Raw genomic sequence first — 16,939 nt, 5'->3', positions numbered from 1 at the left:
CTCAGTTCTCCCTGCGGGGCCAGGAGCATGGGCCCAGCCTCTGAGCCGCCCTCACAGGCTGCGGGGCACCACACACCAGCCTGACTCCCAGAGCCTGTCCCCATCTGGTACAGTCACATGCTAGAGTACTTCCTGCCCTACTGGTCAGGGTCCCAGCAGGAAGCAGATGGCACCCACGGGGGGGTAATCTCTGATTAGGAAGTGTGCGCCACCGTGGGCACCTTCAGGAGGGGAGGTGCCTGGCAGAGACTCCAACGCTCCAGGAAGGCCACACACACTGGACACAGAAGGGGCAGAGCTGCTCACCAGGCACACCCCACCCCCTTTCCCTCCTCTGCCCTTTTCTGGAATGCAGGCTGGCAGGTACAGGTCCCTGGGGAGAGTCCCACTGTCCAGTAGCTACAGTTTGCCACTCGGAAGTGGGGGGGGGGAGCCACACCAGCGACCCTCCCAGCCTGCGTGCAGCTGGCCGTGAGCAGGGCAGCCCCCGGGGCACCGAGGGAGCAGACAGTTCCTGGGTTTGGCCACAGCTCCTTGGCACCTCTTGTCCATTTGTGTGCACATTTTCGTCGTGTCGTGAAATAAACACTCCACTGGCAAACAGACTCTTCTTTACTGCAGGACCCAGGGTACCACCAAGGCCCCAATACATAGGCCTTACTCACTAAGCAGTTCATATCCCGTTTTTTGTGTCGTTTTGGAGAGACGTTAACATGTGAGCCCAAGGTGCTCCTGGTGCACAGCAAACGAGCCACCAGCAGAGACTGGCCTTGTGAGACTTTTAAATTGCAGACTGTACGTTCACGTCCTCCTGAGAAAGCATCATCTTCCCCCTGAGAGATACTTGGCACAGTTGAGACACCCAGGGACAGCTTAGGGACTTCGTCAGCCCTGACGTCCAGACCCCAGGCACAGTCCCCAACAACAGCTGGCCAGGCTGTGGGGCAGCAGGAGGTACAGGTTCCTTCCTGGCGTAGAGACCTGAGTGGATAGTGACCAGCATGGAGCTTCTGGAAAAGGGAGGCCCAGCATCAGATTCTGGGCTGTGGTCTGGGATGCCCTGCATCTCTGGTGCCAAGGGCCAGGCAGGAGTGAGGCCCCTGCCAATTGGACCAGTTCAGGGCTCTGCCACGGGGGACCTCTGCAGGACATCCCTGTCCAGCATCACTGGGCCCAGCAGCCCCCTGCGGAAGGTCTGGAGGAAGTCTCGGGCTGCCGCAGGGTAGTTGGGCTGGATGACGTTCACGTCACCTGGGGGAGAGAAGAGGGTCTGGTGAGGAAGGCACCTCCCCACGGGGCAGGCGCAGGATTCAGACGCACGCCTCCCTGCCCGTCCTCAGGGACGGACGGTGGGCACCTGTGGAGCCTGGGCGCTAGCACATGTTCTGAAAGAAAACACAAGAGTCTGGGCTGTGGCGCCTCAACCTCGGCAGGTTTCAAACCGGTGGGACGCAGGGTATATCCAGCGCCACGAGGCAGGGCCGCCTTGCCGTCTACAGGCTGAACCGAGAGCCCGCCCCTCTGCAGAACCTGTGTTCCCAGAACAGCCACATGTGCCCACAGTGTCCTCCCCCAGCACCAGGGGCCGCTCGATCGGCTGCTTCCCCAAGCCCAGCCGGAGGCAGATGCCCCCACTTCTCACCCGTGCCCGTGAGCACTTTCACCTTCTGCGTCTTCCCCAGTCTCACAGCCACCTGCTTCAGCACGCTGGCGATGTCGTCACAGGCGCCGCCCAGGCCATAGTGCCGCACGTACCTACACACAGACCAACAGTCGGGGAGAGGGAGCCAGGCGGGGACATGCTGGGTCACGCCCAGCTCCACAAGGGACCCCTCGTGCATGTGGCCGTAAGTGCCCACTGCAGAGCTGCAGACGTCTGTCCTCCCACGTGGCCACAGCCAGCTCTCCTGAGGACGGCTTCCCTGCTGATGCCCGTGGCCGCAATGGCGGGACGACTGCGTCATCCGCCCCGTTCCCGAGCAGCCCGTAGCCTGGAGCCCTAGGTCAGCACGGCAGTACCCTGACAGGTGCTCCAAGCCTCTGGGCAGCCGCCCGAGGCAGGATCGCCAGGATTGCCAGCACTCTCTCCAGGGGAGAATGAGCAGGTCTGACTGGTGTTTTCTGTAGCCCACAGACCAGCAGAAACCCACTCGGCGCCCGCCTCTGCCGAGAACTGTCCAGTAGCTCTTGTGGACGCCCCGTCCGTGACGCTGGCTCAGGGCCTGATGAGAAAGGCCAGCGCAGGGCCGGGTGTGTCTGACCCTGAAGGGTTGAAGGAGACAAGCCTCATCCACAGACAAGCACGTCCCCCACGGGAGACACAACTAACACCTCTGCCGGCCACTCGTCCCGGAACCAACGACAGCCGGAGCGACGGTGGGATTTGCCTCCGGGTCCACAGAGCAGGGCGGGGCTCGGCCGCGAGGCGACCCCACCTGGGTATCGGAGTGCCCATCTTGGAGGACATCGCATCCTGAGGAAGGCAGGTCCCAAATCAAACTCGCGGCCCCTCTGTCCTGGGCACCCCACTACACACACGCAAGGGCCGCCCTGCAGGACACGGCTGCCTGTTCTCCAGAAACACTGGAGGACCGCGGAGGCCCACACAGACTCCCACGGAAATGAAACAAAATAATCAATTTGAAATCCTACTTCCATGCAAAATGGAGTAACGAGAACTGAACTTACGATCCACCTGAAACAACCAAAAACATACAAAACAATGGTTTTCGAGGCACCAGACATCAAGCTACAAAGGATGTAAACCAACAAACACCCAGCCTGGTGCCCGGAGGCCCCAGGGAGCCGCGAGGGTGGCTGGAGTGTGGGCCCAGTAAAAGTCACACGACAGAACCAGAAAGGGCAGAGCTGCCCAGAGAGAGAATTCTGGAAGCTTGCCATCCTCTGTATTTAGCAGAGGAGGGATCTGCACACATGATAAAGGAAGTTCCCCAAAGCCAGAGGCCAGGAAGGACCACCCTGGAGGGCACAGGGGCAGCAGTCAGTGCTCACGGAGAGCCAGGAGCAGACGGAAACCTCATGAGCCATGGGGCACAGCGGAGGTGGGGGGAAGCCCTGCCTCAGTCAGGCCTGGAAGGAACTGTTTCCAGATAATTGTCTCCAGCAAAGCTCAAGGATGTGTCCAGGAACTTAAAGATACCCATCTCCCAAGAAGGTAAAATTTAAAACACCAAGCATCCGAGCAAAAATGATCTGGGGCGCCTGGGTGGCGCAGTCGGTTAAGCGTCCGACTTCAGCCAGGTCACGATCTCGCGGTCCGTGAGTTCGAGCCCCGCGTCAGGCTCTGGGCTGATGGCTCGGAGCCTGGAGCCTGTTTCCGATTCTGTGTCTCCCTCTCTCTCTGACCCTCCCCCGTTCATGCTCTGTCTCTCTCTGTCCCAAAAAAAATAAATAAAAAACGTTGAAAAAAAAAAAAATTTAAAAAAAAAAAAAAAAATGATCAGGCGTGCCCAGCAGGAAAACAGACTCATCGTGAGGAGGAAATCAGTCAGCTGAAAGCACCCCAGATGTTAGGACCAGCAGAGATGTTAGATCGGTCATCGTGACCACATTCCATGTGGTTACAAAGTTAAGCAGATGTACAGAAGATGGAAAACACGATCCGAATCGGACTGGAGACCCGTGCTGTGAGACACACACTGGTGGGCGCTAGCAGTGGGTCAGACACATGGGGTGCAGGCAGGTCGCCCATGGGGCAGCAGCCGTGCCCAGCAGGTCCTGAGGACGGGAGCAGGCAGGAACTGAAAACGCAGGAAGAAATAATGGTTGAAAATGTGATAAAAGCTACAAAGCCACAGATCTAAGAACTCAACAAACTATAAGCACAAGAAACATAAAGAAAACCACACGGGTCCCATTGTCATAAATTGCTCAAGAGCACGACAAAGAGAAAATCCTAAAAGCAGCTGGAGGAACAAAGACAACCGTGACAGATTCCTCATCAGAAACAGCACAGGTGAGAACAGGATGGGACAAAATCTCTCCACTCCTGAAAAAAAACCATCCACCTAGACTTTCACACACAGGGCAAGTATCTTTCCAAAATGAACGTGAAACACAGGCATCGCTGGACAAACCTGAGGAGACAAACTCCTCACCAGCAGGCCTGCATTGCAATAAACGCTACAGGAAATCGTCAGAGGATGGCGACACCAGACAGAACGTGGATCTACACAAAGAAACAAGCGGTGCCCATGAACCATAAAGCCATGGGCAGACAGCTAAGATTACGTCTCACACTTGGGAGTCTCCATATGAGTGAACACAGTACATCTCAGGCTTACAAAATACATGAAAGCAAGACAGAACAAAAGCCCAAAGATCACGAGAAAAATGGAGATGCGCTATCGTAAGGTGCTTATGCGCCATGAGACGGGTTCTATCACCTAACCCTCCTCACACCGAGACAACCTCCTCCATACGTTACAGAAGGCAAGCTGACAAAGGGGAGAGAGGGGATAAGAGTATCCCAGTAACCAGAAAAGGCCAGAGAGACAGACAGAGAGACAGAGGAAGAGAGAGAAAGATGCAGAGAGAGACAGAGAGAAAGATGGAGACAGCACAGGCAGAGGCAGAGGAGGAGGAAAAGGAACAAAGGACAGATAGGACAAAGAGTAAGATGACAAATGTAACCCCAAGATCAATAATCACATTACATGTAAATGGTCCAAATACCCAAAATAAAAGACAGAAATGGTCAGGTTGGATAAGAAACAAGGCCTCACTATCTGTACACAGCCTATAAGAAACACATTTTATTTCATTTTATTTTAAATATTCATTTATTTATTGAGAGAGAGACAGAGAGAGAGAGAGTGAGGGAGGAGGGGAAGAGAATGGCCCAATCCCACAAACTGTGAGACCATGACCTGAGCTGAAATCTAGAGTCGGATACTTAACTGACAGAGCGCCCCAGGCCCCCCGAGAAACACGTGTTAAATATAAAGACACAAACACGTTCCATGTGAGCACTCATCAGAAGCTACAGCAGGTGTGTAACTACCAGACGAGGTCGATGTCAGAGCAGGAAGTATTGTGAACATCAAGAAAGGCATTTTGACTGATAAGGGCATCGGTTCAGGGGGACATGATGATCCCCGGGCTGTCCCTGCACCGCACAACAGAGCTCCGAAATGCGTGAAGCAGACGGACAGAGCCGCAAGACAGACAGACCACAGGCAGAGATTTCAGTACCTTCTCTCAAAAACCGATGGCAAAAACAGAAGGAAAACCAGCAAAGCAGAAATAATAATAAAGACTGAATGGTAATCAATGAAATAACAGAAAGACAATGGAGAAAGTCAATGAAACCATACCAACAAAACTGACAAAGCTCCGGCCAGGCTGTGGTCCTCAACGCGATAAAGGACACCCAGCAAACACCCTCGGCTCACGTCTCACTCCTGGGGGAATAACAAGGTGTAAATCTGCACCAGGAAGGAGCGACTGGAGGCACCACACAGAGGAATCTGAAAGCAGTCACACCGAGGACGGGAACCCCGCAAGACAGAGCACAGGACGTCCAAGGAAAGACAGAAAACAGATGGTCACCAGGATGTGGCGAGCGGGCTTTGGGGTCTCGTCTGTAAAATGGGAGCAGGTAAAGGTGGGAAGGAGGAATTACCAAAGAGCACAGGAAATTTGAGGCTTTTCTTGACTGTGTAACAAACATATCGACCTGTATGCTGCAAATAACGTGCAGGCTGCTGTCTAATCGCATCTTACTGCTGCTGCTTTTTTAGACTATGTTTGTCTAGAACGAGAGAGAGAGGCGAGCCACCTGCCCCGGACCCTGCACTCACCCAAAGAGCTGGTGCCTGTTGAGGGTGTAGAGAAGGTAGTCCGCCAGGGTCTCCTCCCCGACAAGGTGGTCTAACACGGTTCCTAGAATCAGGCGACCAGGGTGAGCCCGGCAAACCAGCCTGGCATCTGTACCCCAAGGCCCCTCCCTGTCTCAGCCCGAGGTGCTGCTGAGGAGAAGGCCCGGCCGTGGCCCTTGGACCTGACCCACAGACCTGCCTTGGCTGTAAAATGGGAGAAGGAAGGCACTCTCTCCAAGGAGGGCTGTGAGGGTCAGTGGGGTCACAGCAGTGCTTGGCCCACATGCGCCCTGAGCTAGGACCGCACAGGCTGCTTGAGATGCCCGCTCAGCACAGCATTCAAGAGTCTGCAACATCCAGGCCTAGAAAGGCAGGCACAAAGTGCCAGGGCTGGGGGCCCCGCACCCAGGCGGCAGGAGGAGGCACGAAGGGTGACCCCCAACTCACCACACAGGGCCAGCTTTAGGCCCATCTCCACGCTTTCAATCCGAGGAGCCAGCACCCCAGGAGTGTCCAGCAGGAACATCAGCGGCCGCTCACACACCTGTGGACACAGGACAGTCGGCCGCGCCGCTGCCTCCAGGCTTGCTGCTCGGCGGCCCCTGGAGCCGGGGTGTTAGGCTCCTGAGGCTCCAACGAGGCCTTTCCACCACTCTTGGCTTCCCCACTGGGTCGGCTCCCACTGAGTCCAGAGAACAGGAGCAACAGGCCCCAAGGGCCCCAATCTTCTCCTCCCAGGAAAAGAAGGGAATGTGTGGACAAGCTGAGCTGAGCTGTGTGACCTTAGGCAGGTGCGTGCTCCCCCTCCATAAAACAGGGGTGACGAGCACGCCTGCCCGCAGCTCTGGTGGAAGGCTGGTGCAGTGCCTGGCGTGCGGCAGCACTCGGTGGGGCGGGTGGAGGCAGTGCCTCCCGAGTCCTCAGGAAGCAGCAGGCGCCTGCGTGTGGAGCTCCAGACCCAGCAGCCGAGGACCCTACCTGGATTCTGGACATCACGGCTCTGGTGATCCCAGGCTCGCCGCCCACCCTGGTAGCTTTCCCTGTGGGATGCAAAGGGGCTGTCGGACGTAGTGAACACAGAAGCCTGGCACACAAGCTACAGAAGAAGAAATGACACAGCCGGAAACCCATGAAGGCCCAGATGAGCTCGTGCTCAACTCAGCACCAAACCAACAGGGACCGAAACGCACCTCCCTGGTACCTGGGAGGGTGAGGAGAGGCCAGGGCCCGGCCGTGGAGGTCAGCACAGAGCTGCTGCTTCCCACATGACGGCTTCCTCCCTCCTGGACTTGACCCTGTGCCCCCGACACCGAGCCTACACCCGGCAAATCAGCCCCACAGCACTGATCACGACAGGCCTGTCTATGAGCACAGCTCCCGACCAAGGGGCTGGATAAACTCAAGAGTAGAGATACACGTATCTATCAGTGGACGAGTGGAAAAGCAAAACGTGGTATCTAAACATAATGGAATATTATTCAGCCTTGAAAGGGAACAAAATTCTGACACAGGCCACAGCACGGATGGACCTTGGCGACATTATGCTCAGTGAAATCAGTCCAACAGAAAAGGACAACTACCGTGTGATTCCATTCATGTGAGGTAGGAGCTCTTCAGAGATCCAGGGACAGAAGGCAGATTAGTGGTGCCCAGGCGGTGGGAGGGGAGAGGGGGCTAGGGTTTATGTTTATAGACTTTCAGTTTGAGACCAAGGAAAAGTCTAGAAATACTGTGATGGTCGCACAGCACTGAATATATTTAATGCCACCAATTTTTTTTTTAAGCCACAATTAGAGAAAAGTAAACTTAAAAAAAAAGATGATTTGGGGCACCTAGGTGGCTCAGTTGGTCTGACTTCAGCTCAGGTCATGATCTCGCAGTTTGTGGGTTCAAGCCCTGCGTCGGGCTCTGTGCTGACAGCTCAGAGACTGGAGCCTGTGTCGGATTCTGTGTCTCCCTCTCTCTCTGCCCCTCCCCTGCTCACACTCTGTCTCTCTCTGTCTCAAAAATAAACATTTTTTAAAAAAATTAAAAAACAAAATGATGATCTGACAATTCTCCAACGAGCACCAAAAACACCATCTGTAAAATAACAGTTCAGTGGAGCTCATGGTGTTTGGGTTTGTTAATAAAGAACGCATCCTGGTGTGGAACACGAAGCCAATGTGGGACTTGGTACTGAACTTTAAAATACTTAATGGAAAAGAGTAATGACACAGTGAGTAAGTAGTGTGGGCACGTCTGTGTGACTCCAAATCCAAATGAGCACGAAACAAGGAGATAGGCCCGGGGTCTCCCCAGAATCTCCCCCGAGCAGTCGGGCAGGATGCTGTCTCCCAGCTGGGGCTGCCCCATCAACCTCCTGCTGCTTGTTATCAGGCCCCATCTATCCGGCTACGCCATGAGTATGGGCATCAAAGAGATTTCCGTGAAGGGGAACACAATCACCAACAGGCAGGAAAGTCATCCACGTGTTAAATATCTTAACACTTCATGTTCAGGAGAGAGAACGAAGTAAAATGTGTGACAGGATAGGGGCGCCTGGGTGGCTCAGTCGGTTGAGTGTCCAACTTCAGCTCAGGTCATGATCTCACAATTCGTGGGTTAGAGCCCCGCGTCCGGCTCCGTGCTGACAACTCAGAGCCTGGAGCCTGCTTCGGATTCTGTCTCTCTCTCTCTCTCTCTCTCTGCCCCTCCCCTGCTCACACTCTGTCTCTCTCTCTCTCTCTCAAAAATAAATATTAATTTTTTTTTTTTTTTTTAATTTAAAATGTGTGACAGGATGATTCTGTCTCACCATTTAACCTCACATCAGTTATCCGGTGCAAAGAGACAACCCTGAGGGGCCATGAGGCTCTGGCTAAGGGCGAGGTTTTTCTCGGAGCCAGAGGAAGAGCGGCCGCTCGCCAGCAAACACCACAGCATCAGCTCACAACGGCCAGCAGTACCTTTCCTGAGGTGCTGTCTCCTGAGCGCGTTGATGAGCGAGGATTTGCCCACGTTGGGGATCCCAATCACCATGGCACAGTACTCCAGACTCTGCAGAAGCACAAGAGCAGGGAGTCAGGGGTCCACCCAGACCACCCACAGCCCCACTGAGAGCCTCACGTGGCCGATGCAACGGGACCCACAAACCCAGGCCGGTTCAGGTGAAGAAAGGTCACTGTGGAGGCCCCGCCAGCAGGGCCACCCCCCACCCCTGCTCCAAACAACAAGACAGAGGGCAGCTCTGTGGGCTGGGGCAGCACAGAGACAGCCCCCAGGAGTTCTCGGGGCTTGGTGATGGCCCAGCATGGGGACTGGTCTACCACTGCTTAGCCACTGAGCCCAGGGCTCCTCAGCAGGAGGGACCACCCCACAGCCAGCACTGAGCCCCACCACCGACCTCTCCTCGATGATAGCGGCAGCTGCTCCCCACCAGTCCCGTGACCGTCGGGATTATCTGCAACAGACAAACCACACAGCGGCACACTCGCACAGAAACCGGCTTCCTCCTTAGCTTCTGGAGGTGGCGTACCCCATGCCCAGCATCGAAGAACCAGGGCTCTGTCCACATCAGGGCTTAGAATGCGCTGGGGGGGGGGGGGGGTCACCTGCGCCCTGACCTGTCCCTCCACCATCAGCAAGCAGGTCAATCCCCCAGAGGGTGACGGCTGTGACCGCAGCCACCTTCCACCAGCCAGGGAAATCCTCGAAATACAACTGCGGAAAACCAGGCACCACACCCTCCAGAAGCTTGTCCAACAACAGCCCCGGGTACATGCTACAGCCTGGCACTGGGCCTTGCAGACCACCACAGGCTGCCCAGGGCCTACCTGCTCTCGACCAGAGATGAGTGTACCCCAGGAACCCCAGCCAACCCCTGCCTTGCCTCCAAAACTCTGCTTCTCACAAGAGCATAAGATAATCCATTTCTTTTAAATGTATTTAATCAAAAGCATTAGGGTGTAAAACAGAGAAGCACCTACCTGCTTGACATTCTCATCCTGTAAACAGTTGGTGAAAACAACATTTTTTAGGCCTTCTCCTTCTAAGTGCTGTATAATTTTCTGAAAGAGATATTCCCATTTTTTTTTCAATATATGAAATTTATTGTCAAATTGGTTTCCATACAACACCCAGTGCTCATCCCAAAAGGTGCCCTCCTCAATACCCATCACCCACCCTCCCCTCCCTCCCACCCCCCATCAACCCTCAGTTTGTTCTCAGTTTTTAAGAGTCTCTTATGCTTTGGCTCTCTCCCACTCTAACCTCTTTTTTTTTTTTTTCCTTCCGCTCCCCCATGGGTTTCTGTTAAGTTTCTCAGGATCCACATAAGAGTGAAAACATATGGTATCTGTCTTTCTCTGTATGGCTTATTTCACTTAGCATCACACTCTCCAGTTCCATCCACGTTGCTACAAAGGGCCATATTTCATTCTTTATCATTGCCATGTAGTACTCCATTGTGTATATAAACCACAATTTCTTTATCCATTCATCAGTTGATGGACATTTAGGCTCTTTCCATAATTTGGCTATTGTTGAGAGTGCTGCTATAAACACTGGGGTACGATATTTCCATTTTAAAAACTAAATGAAAATATGGATGTGATATGCTAAGATCCAAGGATCTGAGATTGAAGCCCCACCCCGACCCAGGCCAGGCGTGCTCCAGGCGAGGGGGCCCCGTGGACAGCACAGACCATAGAGGAGGCTCCAGTGTGAGCACAGGAAGGAAGTGCCCTGGGCAGGGGTCCACGAGCTGCAGGCTCCAGCAGGCATGAGGGCTCAGCACAGACACTGGCTGTCCTCTTGGGACACAGGTACCTCCACGGAAAATGAGCCACCTCTGGCTGCATTCAGTGATCTGCTTAGTCCTGAGTATTCTGATGAGCTCTCACAAAATGACCACTGTAAACCCAGCCTTAACCCAATCCAAGTACAAAGTACATGCAACGCTTTAAAAGCTCAAAAGTAAACTAAGGTTAATATGAATTTATTGGTCTTAACATTAAGTGAAATCAGTGTAGGAATCATAGTTTTTAATACCGGTATGATATTGTTTGACCACGTACTGACCTAAAACATGGTCAATGCCTAAATGAACCAAAAGTCACTTGCTAACTTAATTTTCATTATATATTTTAGTTGTTTGTTATGATGATACAGATGAGGATACAGGCCACAACAAAGACATATTTGAAGCCACGCTTTGAAGTGTATACATTCACATGGGATGTCCCCACCCACCCCCAGAGGCAGACATGAAGGGCCATCCCTGGGGCCTTCTCCTCTCCTCTCCTCTGCCCACAGCAGCACCTGAGAGGAGGAGCACACACTCCTGCCACCTCCCAACCAGTTGAGACACCGCTGTGTCCCTATGTTAGGTCACCTTATGTGCCCAACACTCCACAAAGATTAGCACTTAAGGAAGGCCAGAAGCAATCGCTGGTAAGACTCAAGTCTCAACCAATGAAAGCAAAGCTTGTGATGCTAAGTTAGTACAGCGTGCGTGCAGTGAAGCCCATGAACACCTTGTTCTGGGGGCTCTGGAGCTGTCCACCCCCCGTCCTGCACAGCAGAAGGGATTTAAATGACCAGAGGTACCCGCACGTGGGTTAGGGGTGGCCTCTGCTCGGATTCTCAGCAAACAAAGAGCTCCTATATTTGATGTTCCCCTGGAAACCTTGTGACAGAGACTTGTGGTTGGGGTCTAAGTAATTCAAACATACCACGACCAACTGAGAAGCCTGAATGCACTCTGCCAACAAAGAGGACGCTGCGCCACTAACAGCCTGAAAACTGCTAGGCTGGAATCCACAAGGGTCTGACACCTGCCCTTCCGGAAGGATTCGATAACACAGCAAGAAAAGCAGAGGTGAACACTCAAAAATAATATGCCCAGACCTTCATGTTTCTTGTATGCTGGGACACATGGGCATGCCCTGCACTTGGTCACTTGTGTCCCCCGATCCTGCCTGCTTTGAAGACATTACTTTGGGCCTCCAGTGCACTTGGTGTCTGGAAGGCCATGGAACTGGCCAGTGTGGGTGCCTGGGCCAAATGCAGCCATCACAGGAGACCTCCAGGTCAGTACCTGTGGCCTGTGCCTATGGCCACCAGCCTCAAACAGCTACGGAAACTTATTAACTAAAATGAAATAAAACACGAGTATCGTGTCGGCAGCAGGAGCCACATCTCAAGCGCTCAGAGCCACATGGGGCCAGAGGCCACCCTGTGGGGCACTTGGCTCCAGCAGCAAAGCCTGGCCACTTCCTTTGGGAGGTGCGCTTTCTGGTCATTTGGACCATAAATTAAACATTAGAGGGAAGCAGGTCATTTTGAGAAATCAGGCGGGAATACCTCTGCAAACAAAGGGTTGTTTGCTAAAGCAAGCCTGCCTGAGTGAATCAACACAGAGTCTGCTTGCAAGGGTGACCCTAGACACAACCCTAGTGCTGGAGGTGCCCGGGACAGGGACCCTCACCTGCTGCTCTTTCAGATCCGCCAAGTCCATTTTGTTGAGGACCAGCACATGAGGCTTAAGCCCAAGGGTTTCTTGAAACAGAGGGTTGCGGCCTGAAAGTGGAATGTGGCAAAATTAAGGCAAAAATTCCTTTCATGCTTCACCAGACCATTATTTTATCTCGTCTTGTTATGCATATTGGCACCACCTTCAGAAGAAAATCTTTTTTTTTTTTTAAGGTTTATTTATTTATTTTTGAAAAAGAGAGCATGTGCACACAAGCAGAGGAGGGACAGATAGAAAGGGAGAGACAGAGAATCCCAAGCAAGCTCTGCACTGTCAGCGTAGAGCCTGACAAGGGACTCAATCTCCCGAACCATGAGATCATGACCTGAGCTGAAACCAAGAGTTGGACACTTAACTGACTGAGCCCCCCAGGCACCCCCAGAGGAACATCTTTAGAAGGAAGTGAGCAGAGGAGGAAGCCCAGTCTCAAAGCAAGTACATGCCAGCCAGCCCAGCCTCATACCCCAGTCCTACCCTCCTGGCAGAGAAGAAGGAAACGGTCTCACTGCCATGGAACCACCACATGCAAGCAGGGCAGTGGTTCTCACGTTCCTCCTCAAACGGGAATGGTGGCGGCAAAAACAAAAAACAAAAAACAAAGCTCAGGGGAAGGTCTTATTAATGGGTTCTTTGTTTAGTTGCCAAGATATGTGAGTTCAAAATGAATGATCTGATCACTCAAAAAAAGGGCCTCCCGTAAAGTCCTAGCTAGTATACCTCAAACCAATGCCACCCTCTGGTTACTGCCAAGGAGATGAGGGTCCCCCATGGAAACCACCACTGAAGGTTCTGCCTCCTTACTAGCACTGCCACGCCCTTCCTCCCTCAGCCAGGGACCCTTGGGGATCACGATAGGTCCCACCTCGTGGAACCCTAACGCAGTTAGGAGGGGGGTGCCCATATATCTATCTTCTGAACACTCAGCCCCTTCCCGGTGCTTCATCTCCTAGTGAGTCCAGGTGTGAAACTCCTGAGGCCTTGGGCACACCCTGGGTCCAGGCACCAGTTAAGCTGCCTACTCTCTTCCTTAAAGGGTTAACCAATCCTGTATAATTCAGACTCCATCCTCCCAGGGCCGCAACCCAACGTAGGTATTCTTGCTGTCCTGGAGAAAAGGGCAAACATCTAGAAGCCAACAGGACAGGTGTCCTCTTACAGAGCACTGAACAGTAACTACAGGTTCATCACTTTTGATAATCGTAAGACTGCCAGCAAACACTTCTGGCCAGCATGAGATATCCTACAATATTTCGCCTACAATAAATAAACTCAATACTTTCTTACAAAAGTTCCAAATCTTTGAAATAGTGAAAATTGTCCCTCATCTGCTATCGCTGAGGTGGTAAGAACTCTCAAACCAATGCCTTTACCACATAAAGAGAATCCAAGCATAGCTCAAATACAATTAAAAAAAAGGTCTGGAAAGTACATGGTAATGAGCAAGATCGCCAGACCCTGCCGGTTCCCACCTCAAGCGTGGAGGAAAGCCAGCTGGCAGGAACGTCGAAATGAAGGTTGCACGCCCCACCTCGAGAACCGACTGCTGGATTGAACTGGAAGGCCTGGGCAAGGCAGGCAGAGGTCAGAGACAATGGATGCTATCTACCTATCAATGAGGAGGCTCGAAAAATACAAGGCCTGGACCCCCACCAGAGATTCTGATTAACCGGTCTGGAAAGGGACCCAAACCAGGATTTTTAAAGCCTCTTGGGGGAACTCTGTCATGTACTGAGGGTTTAGAGTTAAATGCCAGTAACTCTGAGAGGTGAGGCTGCCAGGCACTGTGAGAGCAGACTGGACCAGAGCAGAGACCAGACACAGGAGGAGGACCAGACAGAGACAAGGCTACAAAGCAGGAATGCTTCCTGCCGCCTTGAGCACAGCCTGATTCAGGAAGCAGGGCCTCTCCTGTACCACTGCAATTCCACACCTAATTCCAATAAAGTTGGGGGTGGGGGAGGAGGACAACACCAAGCAATTCTGCGACACTACCAGGATGTCCTACAAGTTAACTCAACTCTGACACTATCTACCTGGAGGAAGAGTCAGACCCCACAGGTTAATGCTCAGTCCCACAATGTGCCACCTCCCCACCCTGCCCCCTCCAGGTGCCAATCCCAAGTCCAGTTGGTCACCGGTGCCTCTGACCAACTTGTTACAGATGGGAGGTTCCCACAAGCCCCTCCTCAGATTCAATTAGCTTGCTAGAGCAGCCCACAGCCCTCGGAGAAACATCTTACTTACTAGATTACTGGCTTATTATAAAAGGATGTAACTCAGGAAGTCAGACAGAAGAAACGAATAAGGCGACGTATGAGCGAGTGGGGCACAGAGCTCCCATGCTCTGAATGTGCCACTCTCCCTCTGTATCCACGTGTTTGCCAACCCAAAAGCTCTCTGAACCCTGTCCTTTTAGGTTTTTCTTGAGGTTTCACTATATAGGCCTGATTAATTAAATCAGTGGCCATTGGCAATCCATCCAACTTCCAGCCACTCTCACCTCCCCTGGCAACCAGCCCTGGAACTTAGGTGACTTAGTGGCTTTCCAAAAGTCACATAACAACAGACACTTTTTTACCACTCTCATCACTTAAGAAATACCCAGGGTTTGTGGGGCCTGGGTGGCTCAGTTGGTGTCAGACTTCAGCTCAGGTCATGATCTCGGTCATGATCTCACAGTTCATGGGTTCAAGCCCTGCGCCGGGCTCTCTGCTGTCAGTGTTCTCGCTCTCTCCCTCTCTCTCTCTGCCCCTCCCCGGCTCTCTCTCTCAAAAATAAATAAACTTACAAAAAAATGCCCAGGATTTTAGGAGCTCTGTGCCAGAAACAGGGACAAAGCCCAAATATATATATGTGTATATACACACACACACACACACACACACACACACACACACATATATACACACATATACAACATATACCTACATGTGTGTATATATAGATTTCTTATCATAAATCACAGTATTACAACCACTAAAGGATATCCGGGCATCATGGACCTCGATGATACAGTCCACCAACTTTAGGCTGCTCTGCATCTTCTTCAGCCCTGGAAAACAGAAGAAAGATGCCTAAGGGAAGGCGTCTATGGCTTTTCAAGAGTGATTGGGTGACGCTGAATGGTCCAGAATGACACACCACCTAGAGAGAATACACCTGAGTGCAGTGTCCTAAGTCACCATAACTGATACACCCTTGCTGAGGGCCTCTTCCAAGTTCAATAACAGTGTCTCCAAAAAGAAGAGGTCCTGCCTGAAGGGCAAAAGCATGTCGGGGGTGGAGCCACTTGGAGGGCTCCAGCTGCAGTATTGAACCTCCTATGGGTCTTGGTCTCGGCCTTAAAAGGGTAACTCGGACCACCCGATTCTCTGGGCCCTCCACGCTGTGGGGACATGCTGCTGCCTAAGTTTCAGCCACTCGCACAGCAGTGAACTCCCCCTTAACCATTAACCAGGAACAACACCCACAACGAAAGTAACCACCCCCTCCCGCGCAGTGTCCCTCAGCACGGTGACCCCCCGCTCAACCGGGTCCTCCGCATAGCCTCGGACGTCCGCGTCCCGAGGGCGGACACCGACGCACCGCACTCCGCAGGGGCCGGCGCAGCGGGCACCGGCTCACCACTTACGCGGAGGTCAGAGGGCGCTGAGGGGCGCGGGAGCGGGACCCGGCGATCGCTGACACGGAGGACCGCGCCGGCCCCGCGCGTCTTCTCGGGCCCATTTTTACAAATCAACAGTAAGAAACTCCTCGAGGGCTTCAGGCAGAAGACAGCAGTGGCCGTGTCTTAAAGGTGTTGCAACGATAATAGCTGAATACTTCGCAGTTCGGCGAGGGCTTTCCTACCACCATTTCATCGAGTACTCAAAACAAGACTCAGGAAAGTACGTCTCTGTGGACTCAGATGTGGAAACGGAGGCTTGGGGGAACAAAGTGGCAGAAGGCACTTTCTGGGGCTCGGGGCTCCGGTCCGCCCCCGCCTCCCGCCCCGCGCGCGGACAGCCTGACGAGCGAGCGGGCGCCGGGGCCACCGGGCCGCACCGCGCAAACACCGGCCCCTCCAGGCCCCGCTCACCCTTGGCCATGTGGCCCGGGAACCAGCGCGCCACGTCGCGACCGCCCAGGGGGAAGCTCTCTCGCCAGGCGACCCCGGCGGCGCCGCCCAGTGCGCGGAAGGCTAGCCTCATGGCGCCGCGACCCAGAGCGCCGCGGGGGAACCGCTCCCTCGACGGACCTCTCCGACCGGCCCACCATCCGGCCCCGTTGTTCCGGGGTTCAGGAGACGGACGCGCGCTCCGCGCGTGCGCACTACGCTTCTTTGTGCGCCGGAAGGAGCCCAGGGGGCGGGTCTACGAGCCCACCTGGGGCCTGTGCACTCTGGAGACTCTCAGGGGTCCTGAGAATTCGTGAATAGTTAGTGTTTTCCAGTTCTTCCCTAAATGTATTCTGAGTATAACTGTAATATAACTTAGCTGTCCCGTGCCAATGTTTGACCTCTTTTTACAAACTTGGTTAAAATTTTCAAATATTTTAAATGTGCCCTATATATGTAATATCCTTTTTTTCAAGTACTCCAGGTTTT

The 16,939-nt window shown here is 53.2% G+C and overlaps 1 protein-coding gene and 1 long non-coding RNA gene across 6 annotated transcripts; one reads left to right on the top strand and one right to left on the bottom strand.

Moving 5' to 3' along the window:
• Nucleotides 1-594: 594 nt before the first annotated feature.
• MTG1 (mitochondrial ribosome associated GTPase 1) lies at nt 595-16,644 on the bottom strand. 5 transcript variants are annotated; one of them, XM_053910109.1, is made up of 11 exons: nt 16,433-16,644; nt 15,329-15,406; nt 12,310-12,401; nt 9,809-9,889; nt 9,226-9,282; nt 8,789-8,879; nt 6,819-6,880; nt 6,288-6,384; nt 5,823-5,904; nt 1,643-1,755; nt 595-1,251 (listed from the first exon to the last, which is right to left on the bottom strand). In XM_053910109.1, exons 1-11 carry the CDS (start codon nt 16,542-16,544, stop codon nt 1,118-1,120), a joined length of 999 nt encoding a protein of 332 aa, XP_053766084.1. In that variant the 5' UTR covers nt 16,545-16,644; the 3' UTR covers nt 595-1,117. The 5 variants fall into 5 exon arrangements, with proteins under 5 accessions (XP_053766084.1, XP_019287777.1, XP_053766085.1 ...); XM_019432232.2 differs by having other exon boundaries at nt 12,310-12,414; nt 15,342-15,406; XM_053910110.1 differs by lacking the exon at nt 16,433-16,644 and adding an exon at nt 15,986-16,330.
• On the top strand, nt 1,750-8,364 carry LOC128779052 (uncharacterized). Its single transcript, XR_008424990.1, has 2 exons — nt 1,750-3,226; nt 3,475-8,364. It is a non-coding gene; the product is annotated as an uncharacterized LOC128779052 (long non-coding RNA).
• Nucleotides 16,645-16,939: the final 295 nt, after the last annotated feature.

The sequence above is a fragment of the Panthera pardus genome, unplaced genomic scaffold (assembly GCF_024362965.1).
Source record: "Panthera pardus isolate Hobbes unplaced genomic scaffold, ASM2436296v1 HiC_scaffold_22, whole genome shotgun sequence".
Lineage (NCBI taxonomy): Eukaryota > Metazoa > Chordata > Mammalia > Carnivora > Felidae > Panthera > Panthera pardus.
This window is presented reverse-complemented; position numbering and strand designations above follow the sequence as displayed.

Coding starts and splice junctions, on each gene's coding strand:
- MTG1 (XM_053910109.1), bottom strand. CDS start 16,544: ATGAGGCTAGCCTTCCGCGCACTGGGCGGCGCCGCCGGGGTCGCCTGG. Junction 12,402..15,328: donor TGCCCGGATATCCTTTAGTG/GTTGTAATACTG, acceptor TTCCACTTTCAG/GCCGCAACCCTCTGTTTCAA. Junction 1,756..5,822: donor AACAGGCACCAGCTCTTTGG/GTGAGTGCAGGG, acceptor GTCTGTGTGTAG/GTACGTGCGGCACTATGGCC.